At 39.9% G+C, this 22,478-nt stretch overlaps 1 protein-coding gene across 5 annotated transcripts in view; it reads right to left on the bottom strand.

Moving 5' to 3' along the window:
• The window catches only part of LOC108431786 (actin-binding LIM protein 3-like), a 122,821-nt gene that overhangs the window by 52,150 nt on the left and 48,193 nt on the right, over window positions 1-22,478 (bottom strand). For all 5 annotated transcript variants that reach the window (XM_037546232.1, XM_037546233.1, XM_037546234.1 and 2 more), the window contains exon 3: window positions 5,050-5,233. In XM_037546232.1, coding sequence (XP_037402129.1) covers window positions 5,050-5,233 — 184 coding nt within the window. The remainder of the gene's footprint in view (window positions 1-5,049; window positions 5,234-22,478) is intronic.

Genomic DNA, 22,478 nt, shown 5'->3' with positions numbered 1-22,478 from the left:
CGGTGGAAGACGATGTTGATGTTGCTTTTTCAAAGTATTTAATTTTGTTTTCTTGTCCATATTCTACTACTACTACAACTACTACAACTACTACTACTACTACTACATGGTTGTACAGTATGTTTTTTTGCCAAGGAGCTCTGGTACAACTGTTTTAAAATAAGCTGAAGCACATAGAAAAGTCTAGAAAAAATGTATGAAACTTAATATTAACTTGTTTTCAATTCCATATATTTTCTTCAGTCAGAGAGAATGTTTCATTCAGCAATCAGATATTTCTGGCATTGTCCAAGACCTTAAAGGTTACCTGAACAACACTGGGAATCATTCTCAGTCATTCAGGATTTATTACGCTCTTTTCTTGCAGTTTCTCTAAACTTATATTTGTCTTATTTCACCTAAAGTGTGTCTTTGTGCTAGCGGTTTTTACAAGTTTGGTCAACAAGTCCATTTGCTGGACAGACGTTTCTTACTATAACATCTTGATAGTTTCACATTTATTGAATACAATGTACAATATAATACAATGCATTAGACTTGTTGAAAATTAAATGATGCATAATATTTCAAACTTGGCTAATTTGGTGATTTAAAAAAAAACTGCAATGCAACTGAATAATGAATCGTTTCCTTTTGGTAAACTGAGTCAATTGATCTCAGTGAAAAGAGCTGGAATCCCTAATTTCTGGCTAGACCTAGTTGTGCACCATGATCTTCACAGCACACCAAAGAACTCTACAAAACACTCCATTCAATTTTTCTGTTGTATATGAGGGCCATTTAGCTGCTAGTTATGTTGCTCAGCATCTGTTTTGGTAGCCTGTGTGAAATGCCAGCACAAAATCAACATACTTGGCTTTAATTTGATGATGTTGTATTGGCTAATACCACTGGGCAGTGCATTGCAAATATGAAGTTGAGCTCATTATTGGCTGCTTATGTGATGTCCCTGCACAGAGCACAGCATAATACACTTTTTAACCCATAAGCTTAATGATCACTGCCATGAGGCCACAGCAAAGGCAAAACAGTCTTGTAGTAAAGTCTGAGTTTTATAGTAAACCAACACTTCTTAACTAAACCATGTATTAGCCATGATAAGCCAGTAATATAATGTAATACCCTGTAAATATAGTAGCACTTGAGACCAGTTGCACACATCGCTGACACATTTGTGTTCATGTATAATGAAGTGGTTGGCAGATGGAGCAAAATCTGTTCTTGCATGGGTGCTCCTAAGTCAAAATTCTGGTTGCAATTTTTAAAAACAGATAAAGATATGAACCAAAAACAATAAGTATGAGAAAACTTTTTGAGCAATGCCAAGTAAAAATGCTATAGCAACTGTACTTGCACTTAAGTAAACTTCTGAGACCTTAAAAGTCCTCAATCACAAATGATTTGGCTTCTGTTAAGGCAGCAGCAACATATTAAAGACTGATCGATTTAAATTTGCAGACTGGATGCTCATGCTTCTATTATTGGTTTGGGCGTTGGACCCTGTTTTAGTAACTAGCAGTCTGGCTGCAGTATAGGCCAGGCCATGTGGATGTTGTAAAGGTCAGAGCAGACTGACCTCTTAGTAGCTGCTGGCCAGCTGAACCAACTGGCCTTAGTCAGTTACCTGTTCATTCACAGCATGCCAAAGGAACCCCAGCTGGTCTAGACAATTCCATACAAACACATTCGAATTATACACACACAACAAATCCCATCTTATGTTGTTTTGCTTTCCTATTCAAATGTAATAACAGACATATTAAACTACTTAAACAGATAATAAATGGCACTTATTTTGAGCTATTTATGCTTGAGTACTTTGTAACTGGCTCTGTAGCAGAGCGGTTAAGTCACTCTACACATGATACACTAGGATTCAAACCTTCTAAAAGGGAGCAAATCACTGCTCTAATATTACAACAACTCCTTTCGCTACATTCTCTTAGTACAATCTAATTACAACTTGTACATGCAATGTAATTCCATTTATTCTGTCATCACAACCCTTAACGGTTTCATAACAGTCATAACTATAAAAATACAATTAACTGTGCAGCCCTACACAGCATTGCTAGGTCAAAAGTCTAACACCATTATCTGTAAATATTTAAGTATTTTGCACACATTAAACATTTAAAGGTGAGACTATTTCTGCTGCTTAATCTTTGCCATAAAATTCATATACAGGAACACATCAGATGTGTTGTATCATTATATCATTTATATTAAAATAAACGTGATTCTAAGTGCTCACTGACATTAAGTGCTTTGTGAATGAGCTCCTAGCCAACAACAAAGGAAGCCTTGTGTATCTTTCACATGGTGATATGAAAAACAGTAGCACACAGAAAGCTTTGTTTTTTCACACCAGTACATTTTACTTTTGCAGCTTGGTTAAATCGGGTTAAAAGTCTGTACAGATTGTATCTTTTGTACAATGCTATGTAGAGAAAATACACTGAATCAGCACCCCTACTGTCCCTTTAGAAACAGTCTTTCTCCTTCTTCCGCTGTTAAAGACCTCTGAAAAGCTTCCTAAATCTTTTTATATATCATTCAGTGGCAAAATGTCTAAAAACAGAGCGAGGAGTAAAGGTTGTTTGTTTGATTTTGTGTGTGTGTGTGTGTGTGTGTGTATGCGCCTGGCTTTCCACCAGCTCCTTTTATTCAAGTTCTGCTCATCTAAAGCCAAACGTAGTGTTGGGTCCCTTGGCATGCTTTAAATAGCCTCACTGCTGCTGTACACCAGCCACTTTCCTTGTACCAGCGTCCAGTTCTCAATTGTGTGCGCATGTGGTTTGTTCCACATCATAGGATAGTATTGGACTATTAGTGAATAGTTCAAACAAACCACTCAGCCCATTCGGCATCTACACCTGTCATATACAATCCTTGCCCTCCAACGTGAGTCTGGAGCCACGCAGACTTTCGCTACACTCATGCTGTGTTATCGGATTGCGTCACAGGCTGAAGTGAATGTTTCTGACGTTGGGATCCAGCCCTGCGGCTGAGTAATGCCCCAGTTTGTTTAGATGCCAGGTTAAAACATGACACCCTTTCATGTGCAGCTCCGCTTGTAAAGGTGAGACTACCTGTGCTCAACAAGGCTTCTGCGGCTTTTGTTTGCAGAAGAATATCTTAGAGAACATGAGAAAATGACTTAAGGGCGAAGAACGGAAAAATATTTTCAGTTGTCTAAAAAGAACTGTGGCTGGTTGATCCACTTGAGTAGAACTCTGGACAGAGGTCAAGAAGATGATGTAGGCCAGTCATAATAAGAATCTGTGAATGGATTCTTGAAAGGTAAGGGAATGTAATGCAGGATGAGGGTCTATTTATGTCTGTAAAATGAAGTAAAAACACTGACTCTGCAAACTGCTGATGAGCTAGATACCTAGCTAGCTAACCTCACCTTGGAAACCTTAGGTGATCGTTCTAAAAAGGGCAACTGACATACTAACATACTATTCTAATTTACTTTCACTGACACTGTGGTCATGTAATAGTGCCGGGTGACTTTATCCTTACCTGGAAGAGCAAGCAATAAGCTACATTAGGTCTGACAGTTTCTCAATAATGTTAGCTCCAGCTACAAGTGTTACTTTGAGCTGAAGACAGACACAACTCAAGCTTAAACAAAGATTAGTCAGCAGCGTCCTTGAAAGATGTTACTGCATCTGTCAGAAGTTAAAAAGTATCTCAATTAATGCATTTTGTGTTTTCTTTCTTTTGTCATTTACACTGTGGCTTCACAGCAGTGTGAACAGTTTGGTAACACAATCATCTGAATACATTCCAGGGAGTCACACAGAAAATGCACTGAACCTACCATTAGTGGGAAGATGTGGGTGTAAAGTTTAAGTCTTTTGAGAACAGTTCTAAACTTGGTTTCAGAAATCTGTGTCTTGCTTATTGCTGCATTAAAAGAGCTATATAACTATGTTTTGGACAGTAAGTCTCACATACATTTGTCAATATGCTACAATACTTCAATCTTAATGTCAGTAGAACTTGGTGTTTTTTTTTTTGTTTATTCTTATAATTTTTTAAAATATACCAATAGCTTAATTCTGATACCAATTCTTGAACAGTACTTTTTCTTATACCTTTTACAAATCAATTAGTGGGAGACCCCGTGACTCTTACTCCATCGCCATCAACCAATGAGCATTCATTTCAGCGTTTATCCTCAATAGAATTCTAAACTGTTGCGCCTGTTTTTCATTACACTTCATTAGTCAGTTATATATAAAGCTCGGGCTTTAGCTTAGAACTTTTTTCGAAATATTGTCAACACGTTTCGTTGCATACTGAGCGTTCTTTGTTTGTGTAAGACCTGTTTTCCATATTTCCGACCTGCCCTCTATGTTGTTGCCCTTTTTGGTTTGTTTGCTGGATACTGCATGAGATTTTGGTTTTTGAACTCTGACTGGTTTTTGGCTGCTCTCTGGATGTTTGTTTTGGTTCTCTCGCTCTCTGGTTCTGACCCTAGCCTGTTCTGACTAGGCCCTCTGTACCTTCACCAAACCCTCAAGTAAACTTCAGCCTTATTTATCTGCGAGCGCCTGATCTGTGTTGACATCGTAACAAAAGTAGGTGTAGCCTAAATCCAGAAGTGGAAGTTAGGTATATTCACTGACAGTATTGGACTACAGTCCAATCAAGAAGCACTGGCTTTAATTACATGATTACAGAACAGCAATTTCAGGCTTTCCTATAGGTCTAAAATGAACTTGTGGTTAAGTATGGGGGAGAGATTCTAATATATGGATAATTCTACTGAATTGGTTCAAATATAGCATAGCCTATATGTCGGTCAATCAGGAGTCCAGATTTTGGAACAAGCCTACCTGTTGGTTCACGCTAAGTGCTAAGACTCACTGACTACTTGGCTGCCAAGATTCGGCACAACATGAAACAGAACATCTCACTACTTTATAATATTGAATTAATTCTGTCTATACCACAAAAGTATTGAATTTCAACAGCACTGGAGCCCAGGCCCTAAATTTCTTTACAAGACAAATATGCTCTGGATTGTTCCTGTACCTGCAGATACTGCAGACGAAGCACTTGGGGTGGTAGGTGCGGCCCAGTGCTGAGACCACCTCCCCAGTAATAAACTCTCCACAGCTGTCGCACTTGGTGCCATACAGGCGCTGATAGTCCTCTGTGCATATGTACTGTCCACCCTTCTGGAAGAAGCCGGAGCGGGCCAGGTCACAGCCGCACACTGCAGAAAACACACGAGAATTCACTTGTTAAAACAGACTAGACAAACAGATAAGTAATACCCATTATGTTACATAATCCCTTTCATTTAGACTGATTAATCTGGAGTGCGTAAGATAGTCAAATGCCTTCAGTGGTCATAAATCTTCAACGCAAGGCTGAGTAAACACATTAAATAAATAGGCTTTAAGTGAAATGAGAGGATTAGGACTGTTTACTGGCTCTTATATAAGCAATAGTAGATGGCAGCAACCAGATTTTGGTTGACATGTTTTATAATATAGTAATGTCACAATATTGCACCCAATAAAACAAGAGTTTGTCATGTGGCACTTAATTAGGATGGCCTATTGCTGAGAACGCATTTTAATCATTTCATTTTTTGTAATTTCTGGCAACAGTTCCCTTTTTACCTATTACATAGCATTCTCCAATATATATGGAGCCTGCCATTACACTTACTTTAATTATAAATTCAATATTTAAACATGTTGAGTGCCATACACAGTACAATCCATGACTCACTGGCCACTTTATTAGAAACATTCTAACACTGTGTTAGACATTCTGTAGCTTTTCATCAGCAGTCATTTTAGAGTGCTACACCATTCTCAATTTATTAGCAGTGTGTGGCTATCATTCTGCTACCATTCCTCTACCACGTCAGTGGAACCTCTGATAATGATACAACATCTGATCAGTAGTAGTTCTGTGGTCAGAAACTGACTAATGATGAATGAGGTATCGGAAGCGGGCACTGAGTGAAATGTGTTTACATATATTTTACTGATTTTGTGCAAAATCTTATTGAAAACGGCTAAATGTGTGAAACCGTATGATATGATAACTAATATGAAGTACCTAATAATTCTGCAAGAGTCTCTGCATAAGTGTAGATTTATAATACCCAGCTATATATTACTTTGTCACATTACTTTGTTGCATCTATAGTAGCACATGCATTTACACAATCTTGAAATCTGCAGGTGCTGTCACACCCTCACTTCCTACATTCCTGCCCCTGATCCAGCTAATTAAGGGCTCCATAATCAGTTGATTTGATTGTAGAGCTATTTAACTGCACAAAATTAAATTAAAAAACAGATTTTTTTTAACGCTGTAAAGACCTAAGTGACCTGTCCATGGTGTTACCTGCCTTCCAGCCAATGACCGCTGGGATAGGCTCCAGCTTCTATTGCAACCGAGAAGGATAAGTGGCTTAGAAAGTGTGTGTGTGTGTGTGTGTGTGTGTGAAGACCTACGTGTGCTTGTTTTAGAGTAAAAGATTTCAGGGTTGGGTCAGGCAATGTTTAAAAACTGTGCAGAGCTGTGGGTCACCAGGAGCAAGATTAAGAAACCTAACTCTATATTTAAGGCTGATATTCACTTCTGCAAAGACAAAAATGTATCTGTGTTAAGAGAAGAATATCATGAGTAAGTGTAGCTTGAGAAACTTGAGAAACACCACAATGTGCAAAAAACCATTGGAAAGCATGCAGATGTGGGCCACTTCTGGAAAACATATGGTACTGCTGGCCTGCTGCCAACACTGGCAAAGTGCATGTAAGCCAAAAGTGGCCCACATTAAAGCATGCTTATTTGTCCCACATGTCCTAAAACAGATCTGAGCCACTTCTGGAAGAGATAGGGCAGTATGCAGGCCTGTTAATTGAAAAAAAAAGGTGGTCTACCGCAATCTAGTTTACAATTCAGTTCAAATTTGGTTTAAAAAGATTCTGGCTGACTTAAATATTGTGTTCATTCAACACTGAATAGTAAGTAAACATTCCGACACTGCTACATGGTCAAAGATTTCATCTCCTTTGTGCTGGATGAAAGTGTGGGCCAGAACTGGGCCATTACTCATGTTCTAACAGTGAACCCATTTGAAGATCAAGTAGTTCAAATGATTCTCAATTATAGTGAAAACATATTGAACATATAAGTGAAAAGCTCTTGTTTATCTTATTAAGTACTTGGCATCTTTCTCCTCCTTCTTCATTGTTCTCTGTACATTCTGATATAGACCCCCTATTGCACACGTTCATATTACATCCTAGTATGCTGGTCAACACCTACACAGGCATCTGCACACTGCACCCACACACGTTCATAGATATGTAGACACAGAAATCTAATTCTGTCTTAGGGTGTACAACATCCGCTTCATTAACTGATCTCCACATTTGTACCTTTAATTATTAACTTGGAAATTTGCTCAGACAAGTAGTGATAAGCCAGCTTCCTGTGAAGATGCCCCAGAAGTCCAGTGGCATAACGTTCATTAGCGAATGTTTGCTCTCAGCTGACTTGCAGATCCACTGTGTCCTCCTTTTCCGGCCTTGCTTAGAGTGCAATCCGATTCCCTGAGCCGTATCTGTCATCATACCATCCGTTGCTAGCATGCTACTGCATGCACTCTTCCCCAGAGGCTAACACGCCATGGCCCTGCACTCTCCATGCAACAGTATTGCTCTCTCCATTAATCCAGCCTTGGCCAGGATGCTGCGACTACAGTATTACTGAGCTGTAGCCACTGTGTAACTGATATCCTGCATTTACTGTATGCAAGCATTCACATCCACACTCAGGACTGTACTGATGCTCCCAAAATATCTCTACTCTATATCATAATGTATGACTTTCTATTATAACTGTACTGCATTCTTTGAAATAAAAAAAATACATAAATAAATCTCCAATGACAATCTCACAAACTACAAAAGCTATAACACATAAAAGATTAGGGCTGCAGAACATAATGCAATCCCTCTAACCGATCACTTCTGAAATAAATGAAGTTTGGGAGGAGGACCGTTTCTGAAGCTCCCTCTCTTTCCAGTCTAACGCCCTTTACATTTCCCATCCCTACCTTTTGTTCCTCATCCATCAAGCGAAATCTGGCCTTCTAGCTCAAGCAAAACTCCAGCCCACGTTCTCAGAGTTCTCTCCCCTCCTACTGTCTCTTCTCATATTATGACCATATAATTATCTTAACCAGTAAAATGTTGTATTGTGTGCTGTGACCATCCTGACCAACCTCAGGTGCTCCAGATGGTTTCTGCTGTTATGCATGAATCAAGGCATTCACATTGGTATATATTTTTTGTCCAAATTATGCAGGACAGTGATTCACCAGATCACCATGAGGATTCACAGTACGTGTACAGTTTTAGTAAGGTGTAGAGCACAGGTCACAAATAGGTGTACCGTGGTCCGAGTCCGGACCCAGACACTGTCACATGCGGACCTGGAACTATAACCGATAAACTATGAAGAACTATTTAATTTCAACGGGTGATGCTTTTTTAATCAGCATATCTTTTCCCATCATTATGGTAGCGATTTAGCGGCCTAAGAAACTCACAGACCAATCACATGCGTGGAAAATGTCACCTGTGACGTGACTCACCCAATCAGATCTGTGCATTGCGATAAGCACTGAGGCTCGAATGAGTGACGAGGTTCTAGAGGTTCAATCGAAGAAGAAAATGATTATTTTACATGGTGTGCTCTAAAAAAAGGAAACCAATGATTAACGTTGTATAAATATCACTGAACTGTACTTTATTTGATTTGACATTCAGTTGTTGACGACATAAGATGTTGATGTACCTGCGAAGTGTAACGCCTGGGAGCGAGCAGGCGGACGCATGTGCTGAGTAAAGCGAGATTTATTTTGGGCAAATCCAGGGTCGTAGTCAACAGCCAACACGGAGAGATCGCGGGACAGACATGACGAACAGAACACAGGCTAAACACAGAGAACAAATAGCAAACGTAAAACTCAAACAAGCATACAAACAGCACGTCAAAACAAATCAAACAACTCCAACAAAGACCAACCAACACAAGGGGCAAACACAGGGCTTAAATACAAAGCAAGGATAACGAGGGACAGGCAGAAAACAGGTGGAAACAATCAGGGGTGGAGTCACTAAACAAGGGGGCTGGACTAAGAAAACAGAAAACACGTGGACTAGACCAAAACACAAACACGAACACATGGACAGGACTGGGAGGGGTATATACAGTATATGGCACTGAATCATAACACAAGTTAGACATTATGACGTTCCGGACTCTTGCTTGAGTAAATGGACTGGACCTTACGGGATTTTAATTAAAGACCCCTGGTGTAGAGCATATCATAATTTATTTGAAATCGCTTACCCTATTAATGAACATCTCAATAAACATGAACAGAGTTACAGATAACTTTGAAATGACTTAAAAAATATATATAAAGAATGAAGTTAGACTAAAATGAATATATGGAATGTCCTTTGTTTCAGGGGCAGAATCAAATCTCAAGAAAGAAAACCTGACAAAAACCACTGTAAATGGAAAATTACAGTAACGCATTTTTAGTAAATTCTCATTGTTCTGAAATTAAATGAAACATTGTGTTAAATATGTAAATTTCTCTTTTGTCGTCTTGTTAATAATATTTAATTCTAGATTATATAAGCCTATATGATATGTATACAATGGCCACAAATATTAATAAGACGATTCCAAATGCTTGGAAAGTAATTTTTTCATCAAACTACACTGCTCAAAAAAATAAAGGGAACACTCAAATAACACATCCTAGATCTGAATGAATGAAATATTCTCATTGAATACTTTGTTCTGTACAAAGTTGAATGTGCTGACAACAAAATCACACAAAAATCATCAATGGAAATCAAATTTATTAACCAATGGAGGCCTGGATTTGGAGTCACACACGAAATTAAAGTGGAAAAACACACGACAGGCTGATCCAACTTTGATGAAATGTCCTTAAAACAAAAATCAGTCAAAATGAGGCTCAGTGTTGTGTGTGGCCTCCACGTGCCTGTATGACCTCCCTACAACGCCTGGGCATGCTCCTGATGAGGTGGCGGATGGTCTCCTGAGGGATCTCCTCCCAGACCTGGACTAAAGCATCTGCCAACTCCTGGACAGTATGTGGTGCAATGTGGTGTTGGTGGATGGAGCAAGACATGATGTCCCAGATGTGCACAATCGGATTCAGGTCTGGGGAACGAGCGGGCCAGTCCATAGCTTCAATGCCTTGATCTTGCAGGAACTGCTGACACACTCCAGCCACATGAGGTCTAGCATTGTCCTGCATTAGGAGGAACCCAGGGCCAACTGCACCAGCATGTGGTCTCACAAGGGGTCTGAGGATCTCATCTCGGTACCTAATGGCAGTCAGGCTACCTCTGGCGAGCACATGGAGGGCTGTGTGGCCCTCCAAAGAAATGCCACCCCACACCATTACTGACCCACTGCCAAACCGGTCATGCTGAAGGATGTTGCAGGCAGCAGATCGCTCTCCACGGCGTCTCCAGACTCGGTCATGTCTGTCACATGTGCTCAGTGTGAACCTGCTTTCATCTGTGAAGAGCCCAGAGCGCCAGTGGCGAATTTGCCAATCCTGGTGTTCTCTGGCAAATGCCAAGCTTCCTGCACAGTGTTGGGCTGTGAACACAACCCCCATCTGTGGACGTCGGGCCCTCATACCATCCTCATGGAGTCAGGTTCTACCCGTTTGTGCAGACACATGCACATTTGTGGCCTACTGGAGGTCATTTTGCAGGGCTCTGGCAGTGCTCCTCCTGTTCGTCCTTGCAAAAAGGCGGCGGTAGCAGTCCTGCTGCTGGGTTGTTGCCCTCCTACGGCCTCCTCCATGTCTCCTGGTGTACTGGCTTGTCTCCTGGTAGCGCCTCCAGGCTCTGCACACTACGTTGACAGACACAGCAAACCTTTTTGCCACAGCTCTCATTGATGTGCCATCCTGGATGAGCTGCACTACCTGAGCCACTTGTGTGGGTTGTAGAGTCCGTCTCATGCTACCACGAGTGTGGAAGCACCACCAACATTCAAAAGTGACCAAAACATCAGCCAGAAAGCAGAAAGGTACTGAGAAGTGGTCTGTGGTCCCCACCTGCAGAACCACTCCTTTATCGAGTGTGTCTTGCTAATTGCCAATAATTTCCACCTGTTGTCTATTCCATTTGCACAACAGCTGTGAAATTGTCAATCAGTGTTGCTTCCTAAGTGGACAGTTTGATTTCACAGAAGTTTGATTTACTTGGAGTTATATTGTTATATTGTTTAAGTGTTCCCTTTATTTTTTTGAGCAGTGTATGTTTATAAACATCTGAATACTTTTCAAATGATGTTAAGGGCACTATAGAAGAACGTCATTATTTGTCCTTCCCTTCTGCACTGGTGGCTTCCTTCACTACTTTTCTTCTGAAACATCTGTATCAGATACACCCTTGCTCTACAGCTGCTCTCCAGCCAGTCTTTCACACATATGAGCACACGCGCGCACACACACACACACACACACACACATAAACTGCCACCCAGCCACAGCCACTGAAGTGCCAAAGACGCAAATGGCAGCCTGTGCCAGCCCAGTCACCACAGAGAAGAGGCTTTCAAGTCTTTCCATAGACATCTGCACGCCCTACAGTTTACCCTCGCTTTCCGGCCCCATGCATAATGCAGCAGCTCCATAAATAACGCGTGTGTGTGTGTGTGTGGGTAGCCCCATGCACATTGAACTGATGTGGGAGCGCATGGAAAACATGTATAGCCTGTGTGTGAGTGTGTGTGTCTGTGCAAGAGTGTGGTGCAAGTGTGTAGAGGTCGATTATGTATTTATCAACAGCCAACAGACACAATTAAAATTCAGCGCAGTGGGACGGACTGGTCACCCCTCCTCTCCTCCCCTGCCTTTCTTTCTTAATGGCATGCAGTGCAATTACTTTTATCGCTCCTGTGTGTGTGTGTGTGTGTGTGTGTGTGTGTGTGTGTGTGTGTGTGTGTGTGTGTGTGTGTGTGTGTGACTGGGTGGGTGGGTGTGTGACAGGAGGCCTCTGCAGGATGGATAGAGGAAAAGCGAGAGAGTAGTTATCTCTGTCTCTGTTTGGGATTCGCAGCCACTGCTGAGAGCTGTACCCTGATATCTACCTAGTGCCATGCTAATCAAGAACTCCACGGTTTCCGTTTGTAGTCCTGTCTTTGTGGGGTGTTTTCACTGATTTCTGCATTAGTTCAACATTATTGTGCCTACACTGAAGCTTAAAGGAGTTGTCCAGGATTTTTAAACCAAATGTGTTGTTGATGTTTGTTCTATGGCCGATTATCTGGGACGATCATTTCAATGGCCCTCATTTATCAAAGTTTCAAATGGTCATAAAATAAACGCATGCAAATTTCACAGAGTTTCACCATTACTTTCCATATCTTTACAATCAAACTCAGTCTAACAAACTAACCAAAACTACTATTAATGTAATCTATAGTACAATTAATAAAAGTAAAAGTAGAAAATAACAATAATACAAATGATCTCTTTCAGTAGCCGAGGATCAGAACGCCTTCGGCCGCCACTCAATCCACATTGCACCTGACCCCTATAAGCGCCTCTCCACGGGTGGTGGGTCCATGAGCTTTCTCCGCATGGTCGCCGTGCTCTCCTTTAGAGATAGGGTGAGAAGATCAGCGATTTGGGAGAGGCTCGGAGTACAGCCTCTGCTCCTACACGTTGAGAGAATCCAGTTGAGGTGGTTTGGGCATCTGGTAAGGATGGCCTTTGGACGCCTCCCTAGGGAGATGTTCCAGACATGTCCGACGGGGAGGAGACCCCAGGGAAGACCCAGGGCACATTGGAGGGATTATATCTCTCAACTGTCTTGGGAATGCCTTGGTATCCCCCCGGAAGAGCTGGAGGAGGTGGCGGGCCTCTTTGCTTAGGCTGCTGCCCCCGCGACCCGGACCCGGATAAGCGGTTGAGGATGGATGGATGGACAAATGATCTGTTCACACAGCAATCCAGTACAAAAGTGGATGGACTTATTTAACAGCTTACTGGCACAAACTAATTCTTGTTAAAAGACATATTACTATGTATTTGGTTTAATACTAATAATACAAAACATGGCTAGTGCAGAAGCATCCCATACACTGCAATAATAAGCCCTTAAATATGTTTTTTGGGAAAATAATCGCAACACAAATCACATCATTCTACCATCTTAAAAACACTAAGTTGTGTTTATTTCACATTTTACTCTTTCGTAGTTTTTAACACTATAAAGTTTGGTCAGTAGGGGGAGCAGCACACTCACGGCTTGACCTCTAACTCCACCTACAAGCAAAGCCATAGGTGTAACGAGGGGGAGCGAAGAGGCGGACACATATGGGGAGATAAGAGACTTTTATTAAGGGCAAATCCAGGGTCGTGGTCATAACAGCCCAGGTTCAGATGGCCAACACAGATAGAACGATATGCAGACATGATGACAAACACTACAGGAAGAAAAACTACAACGGGGGCTGGAGGAACGAACACCAAACAAAACCAACAGCACACACATCAAACATCCAAACAAAGACCAGCGAAAATTAGGGGTAAACGCAGGGCTTAAAAGGTGGAACGAAACAGGGGAGTAGTCATAAAACAAGGAGCAGGACTAGACGGAAAAACAACAAAAGCACATGGAAGATCAAAACAAAGGGGCACATGGACGACCAGAAAGGGCACATGGAGGAGTGGGAGGAGCCAATCGTGACAATAGATGCTAAATGCTGTCATTTTATTGGCTCCCTATCAGCCGTTAGTATCTAACCCTGTTAGTTTGCTGCTCATTGATTTATCCGTTGATCTCCTGTGAGCACTGTCCAGCGTAAGTCTGTCAAATTACTGATTTTACAGTGCACTTAGGATTTTGCTTGTAAATGATACTTCAGACTAAATGTACTTCAGCGATAATCAAACTGGGGGCACTGCAGTAGATGTAAATTACTGTTTTATCAAGACAGCCATTATTGGAACTTTGCTTAGAAAGCTGTATTTGAACGAAAGTCATAGTAACAACACACAAGCAGTTGAACTTGTGAACCAATGGTTTAAGGGGTTAATTAAAAAGAAATCGCTTTATTAACACCAGTTAAATCTGTTTCATTTGTTGTTTCAGAGGTGAGACTTATTTTACAAAGAAAACTCTAACTGTATTTAAAGGAGAGATTTTTTCATAAGAATGACTGGTCAATGAGGCCCAGGGTCCCCATAATGTTAAAATGTTGATATTTTTCATCATAATGATGATATCTGGTCCCTACAAAGTGCTAAATACATGACCACACACACAGAGGACACAGTGAGATGACAGTGAGATGAGTTTTCATATCGCCAGCATAAACACCAGAACCCATTCAGTCTAGCCAAAGGCTATAACTGATCTCCTAATAAATCCACGTTTATTAAACCTCTCATAGTGATGACAGGGCCAGATTTTTTGTCTTTTATAGTCTGCTGCATAAAATTACATAAAGGAAAGAGCGTGAGTCTGGATCAGAATTCTTACTTTGATAAGTCTCACTCTAATTGTTTTCAGCACGCATTTCTTAAGAACCCATTCAATGTTACAAACATATCTTTTTGCCATACAGTCCATCAGAATCTGCTCTGTATAAAGACAAATGGTCTTTTCTCTCACTCCAGATTGGGAGTGACAGACATTATCGTCCAAACGAGCCATTTATCACATCTTACATGCTATAAAACCCACCACAAATGTTTGAGTTAAGCAGATGTGTTTTTTTTCCTTCTTCTCTGAAGCTAAATGTGCTCTGTGGCTTTGTTCCCATTTCTCATTCATCCCACTTAGCCTGTTAGAGTTGTAGTGAGGGTCAAAACAGGCTAATGAAACCCCCATAACACCATAACATTGACTATTATATCCTTAAAGCCTGTCCCTGGACAGCTTTAAGTTACCTCACTGTAGCTATGGACTACGTATGTATACGCGAAGGTATAATATGGCTGACATAACTGCTAGTTCGATGAGTTAGCGTCTAGCATGGTTCATCTGGGGATAATTAAATGTTTTTTTGCAGCCCTACAGCCTAGCCTGTCCCTGGACAGGTATATATTTAGGCTACTGCAGTTGAAGCCTTGGCGCCTTGTGCATATATTGAGCCCATTTACTGGGTCAAGGCACATAAGGATTCTTTCAGTGCCTCATGATACTGTATGGATAGTGGTGTGGGCCAAAATAAAATCAATACACTTCCTTTAGGGAGACGTGAGAATGCTCAGCCAGAATGCTTAACACAATGCACTACATAACAAGGTGTAAAGGGAAGGAAAGAAAGAAAGGAAGGGAAGGAGGAAGGACGGAAGGAAAGAATTCCAGGGTAATACAAGATTTAATACTATATAAGATTTGCCTGTGCAGGAAACAGAAGGATTTGCTTGAGAACGACAGGCTTAAAAAGAGCAGCGTTTTACTACAGAGTGCTACCATTCGCTAATATAAAGACATACACACCAAAGCTAGTGCGCACACACACACACACACACACACACACACACACACACCTAGTACACACACTCCATTATACACACACAGTCCATTATTCTGCTCCTGTCGGCAGGAATCAAATACCAGCCCGACCTCTCACCATCCGGGCGGAACAAATGCTATTGAGTGCGTGAGCCAAACGGCTAATTCCTACTGCGGCCGGACCACTTCTCATGGGACAGCCTGCTCAAAACCTGCAGTGCCTGTTCACAGTGGTCTAAGACCCCTGTACACTGCCCAAAAAAGATCTATTATTATTAGGATAAACTGCAAAACTGACTCTAGGTCAGTGTGAGGAAGGGGTTTTAGTCATTTTTAGGCAACATAAGCATTTCCGGCTTCGTTCAAGCATGCGGCTTTTATTTTATTTGGATGCCCATCAGCACAAATAACTAATAGCTCCTTCAGTTCTTATTCATGGACACTCCTGCAATCTTTTCCTCTGGTGAAACCTGAAAACCAAGCTCTAAAAAAAACAATTTACAGAAAAAGTTACAGAAACGGTCCACTTTGCAAACCACTTTGCAGTACTGCGCTATAACCAACAAACAGCTATTTTTGTTGCTTCTCTTTAAGCTACAAAGCATCTGTGTTGCTCATAAATTATCATGCAGTTCTGTATTTTTAGCAATTGTTCTATTTTGTATCATTGTTTCTTTATTTAATGCAAGCTGCCTTTGACAGTGTAGTCTGCATGAACGTATTTGTGGAAGCCAATGGAAGCCCACAGAACCCTATTGAGGACTTCAGTGTAAACTAATGGCAGTTTCAAAGACATGCTGACTTAGTTTAGCAATGATCAATGCTTATTGGAAAATAGGTATTTACAGCATCATTTTAGCCCCCCCCCAAGTTGTACACCATACTTCACCTGGAGTCTATGAGGCAATCAGTAGTGCCTTTTGCATATAAAACCATATTTTTTTTTTGCATATATATATATATATATATATAAAAAGTTGGATGGTGGGCTTTTACAAAAGCACTTTTTGTCTGGCTACGGAACTGGACAAGATCCTGTGCAAGTAAATTGCCATGTTCCAGTTTGCCTTCATATTTAAGCAGTTATTGTTGAATTAACATTCAATTCCATAGTTCAGGATGCTTTGGACATTAAGAGTTTAACTGAGGATGTTGAAAAAATATACGGCTACATATATTTACATGTATAAATATATAGACCACCAAAGACATTGAAGTTCACTATACTGTCCCATTGGCTGACAGTCCTTGACTGAAGTGCCCTTGAGCAAGTCACCTAACCTGGCGCCGTGGATAGGGCTGCCCACTGCTCCGGGCAAGTGTGCTCACTGCCCCCTAGTGTGTGTGTTCTCTAGTGTGCATGTATGTGGGTGTTTCACTGCACGGATGGGTTAAATGCAGAGGTCTAATTTCACAGTGTGCAAACATAGTGACAAATGGTTGTTAATTCTCATTCTAGTCCAGTAATAGATTTTAGTGTGGTTGGCAGAAAGCTTCCCATGGGAATGACCTAATGGTGTTTGAAAGTTTAAAGAGCAAACAGCAGAAACCAACGTCTCCGTTCTCATAGCCTTGTGGTCCAGTGTTTCACTTAACCTCATGGCCGGAGGTCATAGCCTCTCAAATCAGCTGTCTTCTGCGAGCCACAGATCAAATATGCCCTCCTTCTCAAGAAAGACATGGTTATTTAGATAGCATCTTACTCTCAACATACATGCATGTGTGTGTGTGTGTGTGTGTGTGTGTTTATGTATGTATGTATATATAGTTTGTGTGTGTGTGTATGTATGTATGTATTTATATTCCATAGAACAATAGTGATTATACTGACAAAAGAATACTTTACATAGAGATAATGTATTTGCAATTTCCACGATTCTTTAAAATAAATAATAGTAATAACACTGATCCTGTGATGCCAACACACCACTAATAAAAAATACTTTTTTTTTCTGAAAGCCTACTGGCCCCTAAAAAATGTAATTAAACTACTGGACAAAACTTCCAGTCCACTGATAAACCTGAAATGGCACAAAGGTAGGTGGCAAACTGCCAGGGGTTAAAAACAGAACAATAAGCTAAAAACTGAAAAAATAATGTAAATTCCAGGGAGCAACATGTTGGTTAACAACTTACAGCTGTTTTGCAGCAGTGGAAGTTAATTAAGCTTTGAAAGTTAATGCAAACAGTTCCTAAAGGTGTCCTAACTTTTTTAAATTGCTTATAAACCCTCTGTCTGTACAGAGGCAGTGTTGGAACAGACTGCGTTACTACTCCCTCAGGGCAGTATGTGGACAATATTGTACTGCAGGATGTAGTATACTGCTGTTGTATAATGGTGAGAAAAAGATAATTACAAAGGAAAACAGACAGACTGTTACAAAGTCTTTCCTCTATAGAAATTGCAAAGAAAGCCAGGGGGTCAGTGAGTTCAGTTGCCTACACCATCAAAAGTCACTTGGAAACTGAAGAAAACTGACAAGAAGAGGTCTGGCTGTCCCAAAGCCCCAGCAGAATCATAGGACAAGCTTCTGAAAGTCGATAGCTTGGCTCACATATTAACACTGATCAAAGTAATTAGAAGATTAGAAGCGAGAACCTCAAGCTGCAGGTTTGTCATTACTTGGCAAAATAAGAGACTTTTTCCTGGGCCATGGACACTGCCAGCTGTCCACTAAAGATGGGGAAAAAGGTCTTCAAGTCCAATGAACCAAAACATTTTTTTTTAGTTGACCACTTTTGGAATTTTGATTTCCTTTGAGTAAGCATACTCTTAAAAAAAGATGGTTCTTTAATAAATAAAATGGTTTTAGAATGGTTTTGAAAAGGGTTATATAGCACCCAAAAGATTGTTCTTCTATGTTGAGCTTGTAACAACAGAAAAAAGTTTTGGGTGCTACATAGAATCCTTTTCAAAAGGGCTCTATATAGAACCATCTACAGCACATTCTCCATCAAACTGAAGATCCTGCCATGATGCAAAGAACCCTTTAATCATGCAAAGAGCTCTGTGAGTGTTTCATAGTCATTTATAGAGCCTTTTTCCTTACTAAGGATCCCTTGAAAAAACATCTTTTCTAAGCATGTAGGATGTTCCTCACAAACTGTCTGAGGCTCGAGAGTCGACAACTCGCTCAGAGTGAAATTTTAGTAAAATGATTCCATGACTTCTCCAATAGCTCATTAGCCCTATGTTTTAATTTCAGAGTACATTGTGACATTAAACTGTGTAAAAATCTGTATATCAAGAAAGATGGGGGTGTTCTACAACTTTTGACTGGTAATGTATGTAAAAATAAATGTTGAAAACAGTGTCTTGGAATCTAAGGCTACATCATCAATGCACCCTTCTTGTTTTGTTAGACAGTTGGTGTGGCAGGCCTAATTGAGAACTTTCATTTATCAATCTGTGTAATTAGAGTGCTGTAGAATCACTAAATATCAATCAAATCTTGACCTCAGAACTGGAAATTGTATCAAACCTGTAAACATGTGCCTGCACTTTTACTGCACCTCATTTACATTGTGAGTTAAATGATATCTGTGTTACTGAATAACAGAACAATATAGTATATCATATAAAATGATATTATAATAACACATTATTAAACTTCTCCATGCTTTAGTAATTGTGGGTGATGAGCATGCCTGAACACAGTATCATTACAGCCAATGATATTTTGAGATTACAGTAACCTTTGTGAGATAACTACAGCTTCAGTGTTGTGACTCAGATCAATTTGTTAAAGGGGCTGAGAATGTGTCTTCAAGCTCCCTTTAGATTATTTCTCTCAATATGCTGTTTGCAAATAACAGTGTTTGATGTAATTCCATGCTTCAGATACCTTTGAAATGTCAGGATGTCAGAAACACCCAAAACAAGCAATACCTGTCAGCGTTAGTCCAACGTGCTCCAGCAAGCCTGATGGCACTTCAGAACACACATACAAAGCTCATGCTCTACACTAAAATAGAGGAACAGTGAAAGATATGCCTTTGTCTGTATTTTGTGCTTGATTTTTATTTGATCCTGACTGGAAGGCAAAGACTTCACAGTCATCTGATCAGGATTTGGTAAACCACCGCATGCCAGTTTTTTCTGCATGTCTGCTGTCGTTCGTAGTCCTGCCATTATTGCTAAAACACTATAATACTGGCTTCACCAACTAGCTAATTTTGTGCAACAGAGTAGAAATAAAGACTGTTACTTCAATAAGTTGGGTTTGACTACAGCAATAATGCTCTGCCACCTTCCAGTTAAACAACTCAGTAAATGAAATCCATTATGTCATTACATTCTTTATTTTTACTTATTACTTCTGGTGAATTTTTTCCTTTCGCAATTTATACAGATATATTGATGATGAATGAATTTGCTGTAACATGAACCAAAGGAATATTATTTCAAGGCATATATAATGGGTATTATTTTTAGCATTATTTCTTCCACTGAAGCTTGTCTTCAGATGGCTCTCAGGTGGATCTGGCCTTCTCATCAGAGGCTTTTGCACAAACTTGTTGAGCTCATTGTCAGCTCATGATCAGCTCACACGATCATTAAAGCACCAAAGTGACAAACCAAAACCTAAAAAATTTTGAAAGATTCCACTTTTCATTCAACCTGCTTGCTAACGACACAGTTTGTAACCACAATCTTTGTATTAAAGTAGAGAAGAATGCAAAACTGAAGTATTTTCACAAGTGGTCTCAGATTTTTGGACAAATAAGCCTTATCAGAATGTATTTATTACGTTTACACACATACACACACACACACACACACACACACATACACACACACACACACACACACACACACACACACACATACACACACACACACACATCTTCTAAGCCACTTCTCCTTCTGGGTCGCGGAGGGAGCTGGAGCCTATCCCAGCCATCAGTGGGCGGAAGGCAGGATACACCCTGGACATGTCAGCAGTCCATCACAGGGTGCTATTACCTTCAATAATTTAGTAATGTTATTTTCATAGTATGAATGCTGGGTTCAATAAACTAAAACAGGAAACCCACGTGAACACAGCGTGAACATAAGGTAGAAATAGTTTCCAATTTTTCATCACCAACATCTAACAGGGATATGGTTACTTTATAGGAGAAGGGAAAACTTTCTTGAACTGGAATTCCACCAATTTATCAAAATATTTCAGCAAAATTAAATAGTAAAGATCTGAACAAAGTCATTCAGAGTGGTTTCATGCAGATATAAGCCTCTAAAACAGAGGTCACTAATAGGCGGACCGTGGTCCAAGTGAGGACCCAGACACTGTCCTATGTGGACCTGGTCCTATAACCGATAAACTCTGGAGAATTATTTAATTTTGACTGAGTGGTCTTATTTTAATCTGAGCAACTTTTCTAGATTTACAATACGGCTTTAGCAGCTGAGAGACTCACAGGCCAATCGCTTGCATTGTAAATATCACACGTGATGCTAATCAGCCAATCAGATCTGTGCATTACGATGAGCACTGAGACTCGAGTGAGTGGCGCACACACAGGGGAGGGATGGTTGGAGAAGAAAGTGAGCCAAATTATTTTACACGGTGTGCTCTAAAGTGCTCTAAAACTGACAATAAATGTTGAAATATGACTTTGATTTGACATTCACTTTGTTGACTACATAAGTCATAATGCAAGTTAGACGTTATGATGTTCCGGATCTTTGCTTGAGGAAATTTTCTTTAACTAGACCTTATTGAATTTTAATTAAAGACCTCTGCTCTAAAAGCTTCCTAACAGAAAGTTACTACACAAAATAGTGGCAAATACATTTCCTGTAGACATTCTGATAGATTGTTTTATAAGAAAAGCTTTTGGTCTACGCAAAAAAAAGAAATCATTCATGGTGAAGAAGTAAGGTGCAGGGTGTTGGTCAAGCTAAGAAGTTCCCTGTTTTTTTGGATAGTAAATAAAATGGCTACATGTATTCTCCTGGTTCCTATTACCACTATTGCAAAGAAATCTGAGTTATTATGTTTCTCTATGACTAACCATTTCACATCAAACAGCTCTGAATGACTTTGTTTACATCTCAGTGATTGACCTGTGCAGAAATTTAGAAACATCAGTGGAATTTCCCTTTAAGCTTGCATGCAATATTATGTTCTGAGATGTTACTGAGAGATATGGCTAAAGTTTGACTTTTTTATATCTCAGAGTGATGCAGAGAAACAGCTTGTACAAAATGCAGCAGCATGGAGCCTAACATAGCAAAAAAGAGAGCTTGTACCACCGTTTTAAAAGAAGTGCACTGGCTACCCTATCTTTTAGGGTAGATTCTGTTCTGTTACTAGTTTTAAGGTTTTGAATGACCTTAAAGCATTTACATATCTCACTGAATATCTCTCTGTTTATGTTCCAATATGATCTTAGATCTGTAGATATGGTCTTTCGCTAATACGGTCTGTAAAATACAGAAAACATGGACAGACTCTTTCTGTTATTACGCTTCCAAACTGTGGAACCCAGTTCCAACTTTTATCAGACCATTAAACTCGGCACACACTTTTAAGAAATATTTGAACATGCATCTCTTTAATTTATTTTTTAATTAAAATTTTACTTTTTCTCTTTTGTTATTCATCTTTTCAACTTGATCTGTCTCACTGCCTAAAATGTTTTTAATTTAATACTCATAATTTCTTCTATTAGTGTTATGCCTAATCACTAGTAAAGCACTCTGAGCTACCACCAGTATGAAAGGTGCTCTATAAATAAAAATAATATTATATAAGTTATCCTTGGTCATTTCTTTTAGTTTATTCTTCATGAAATGTTCACATCATTTTCAAACAGTAAAAATAAATGGCTTTGCAAGTATGCATGATTCCTGAAAGTGAAACTACATGTTGTAGTAATCCTCTC

Source organism: Pygocentrus nattereri, chromosome 16, assembly GCF_015220715.1.
Source record: "Pygocentrus nattereri isolate fPygNat1 chromosome 16, fPygNat1.pri, whole genome shotgun sequence".
NCBI lineage: Eukaryota > Metazoa > Chordata > Actinopteri > Characiformes > Serrasalmidae > Pygocentrus > Pygocentrus nattereri.
Note: the sequence above shows the minus strand (reverse complement) of the source record. Positions and strands in the feature narration are given on the sequence as shown.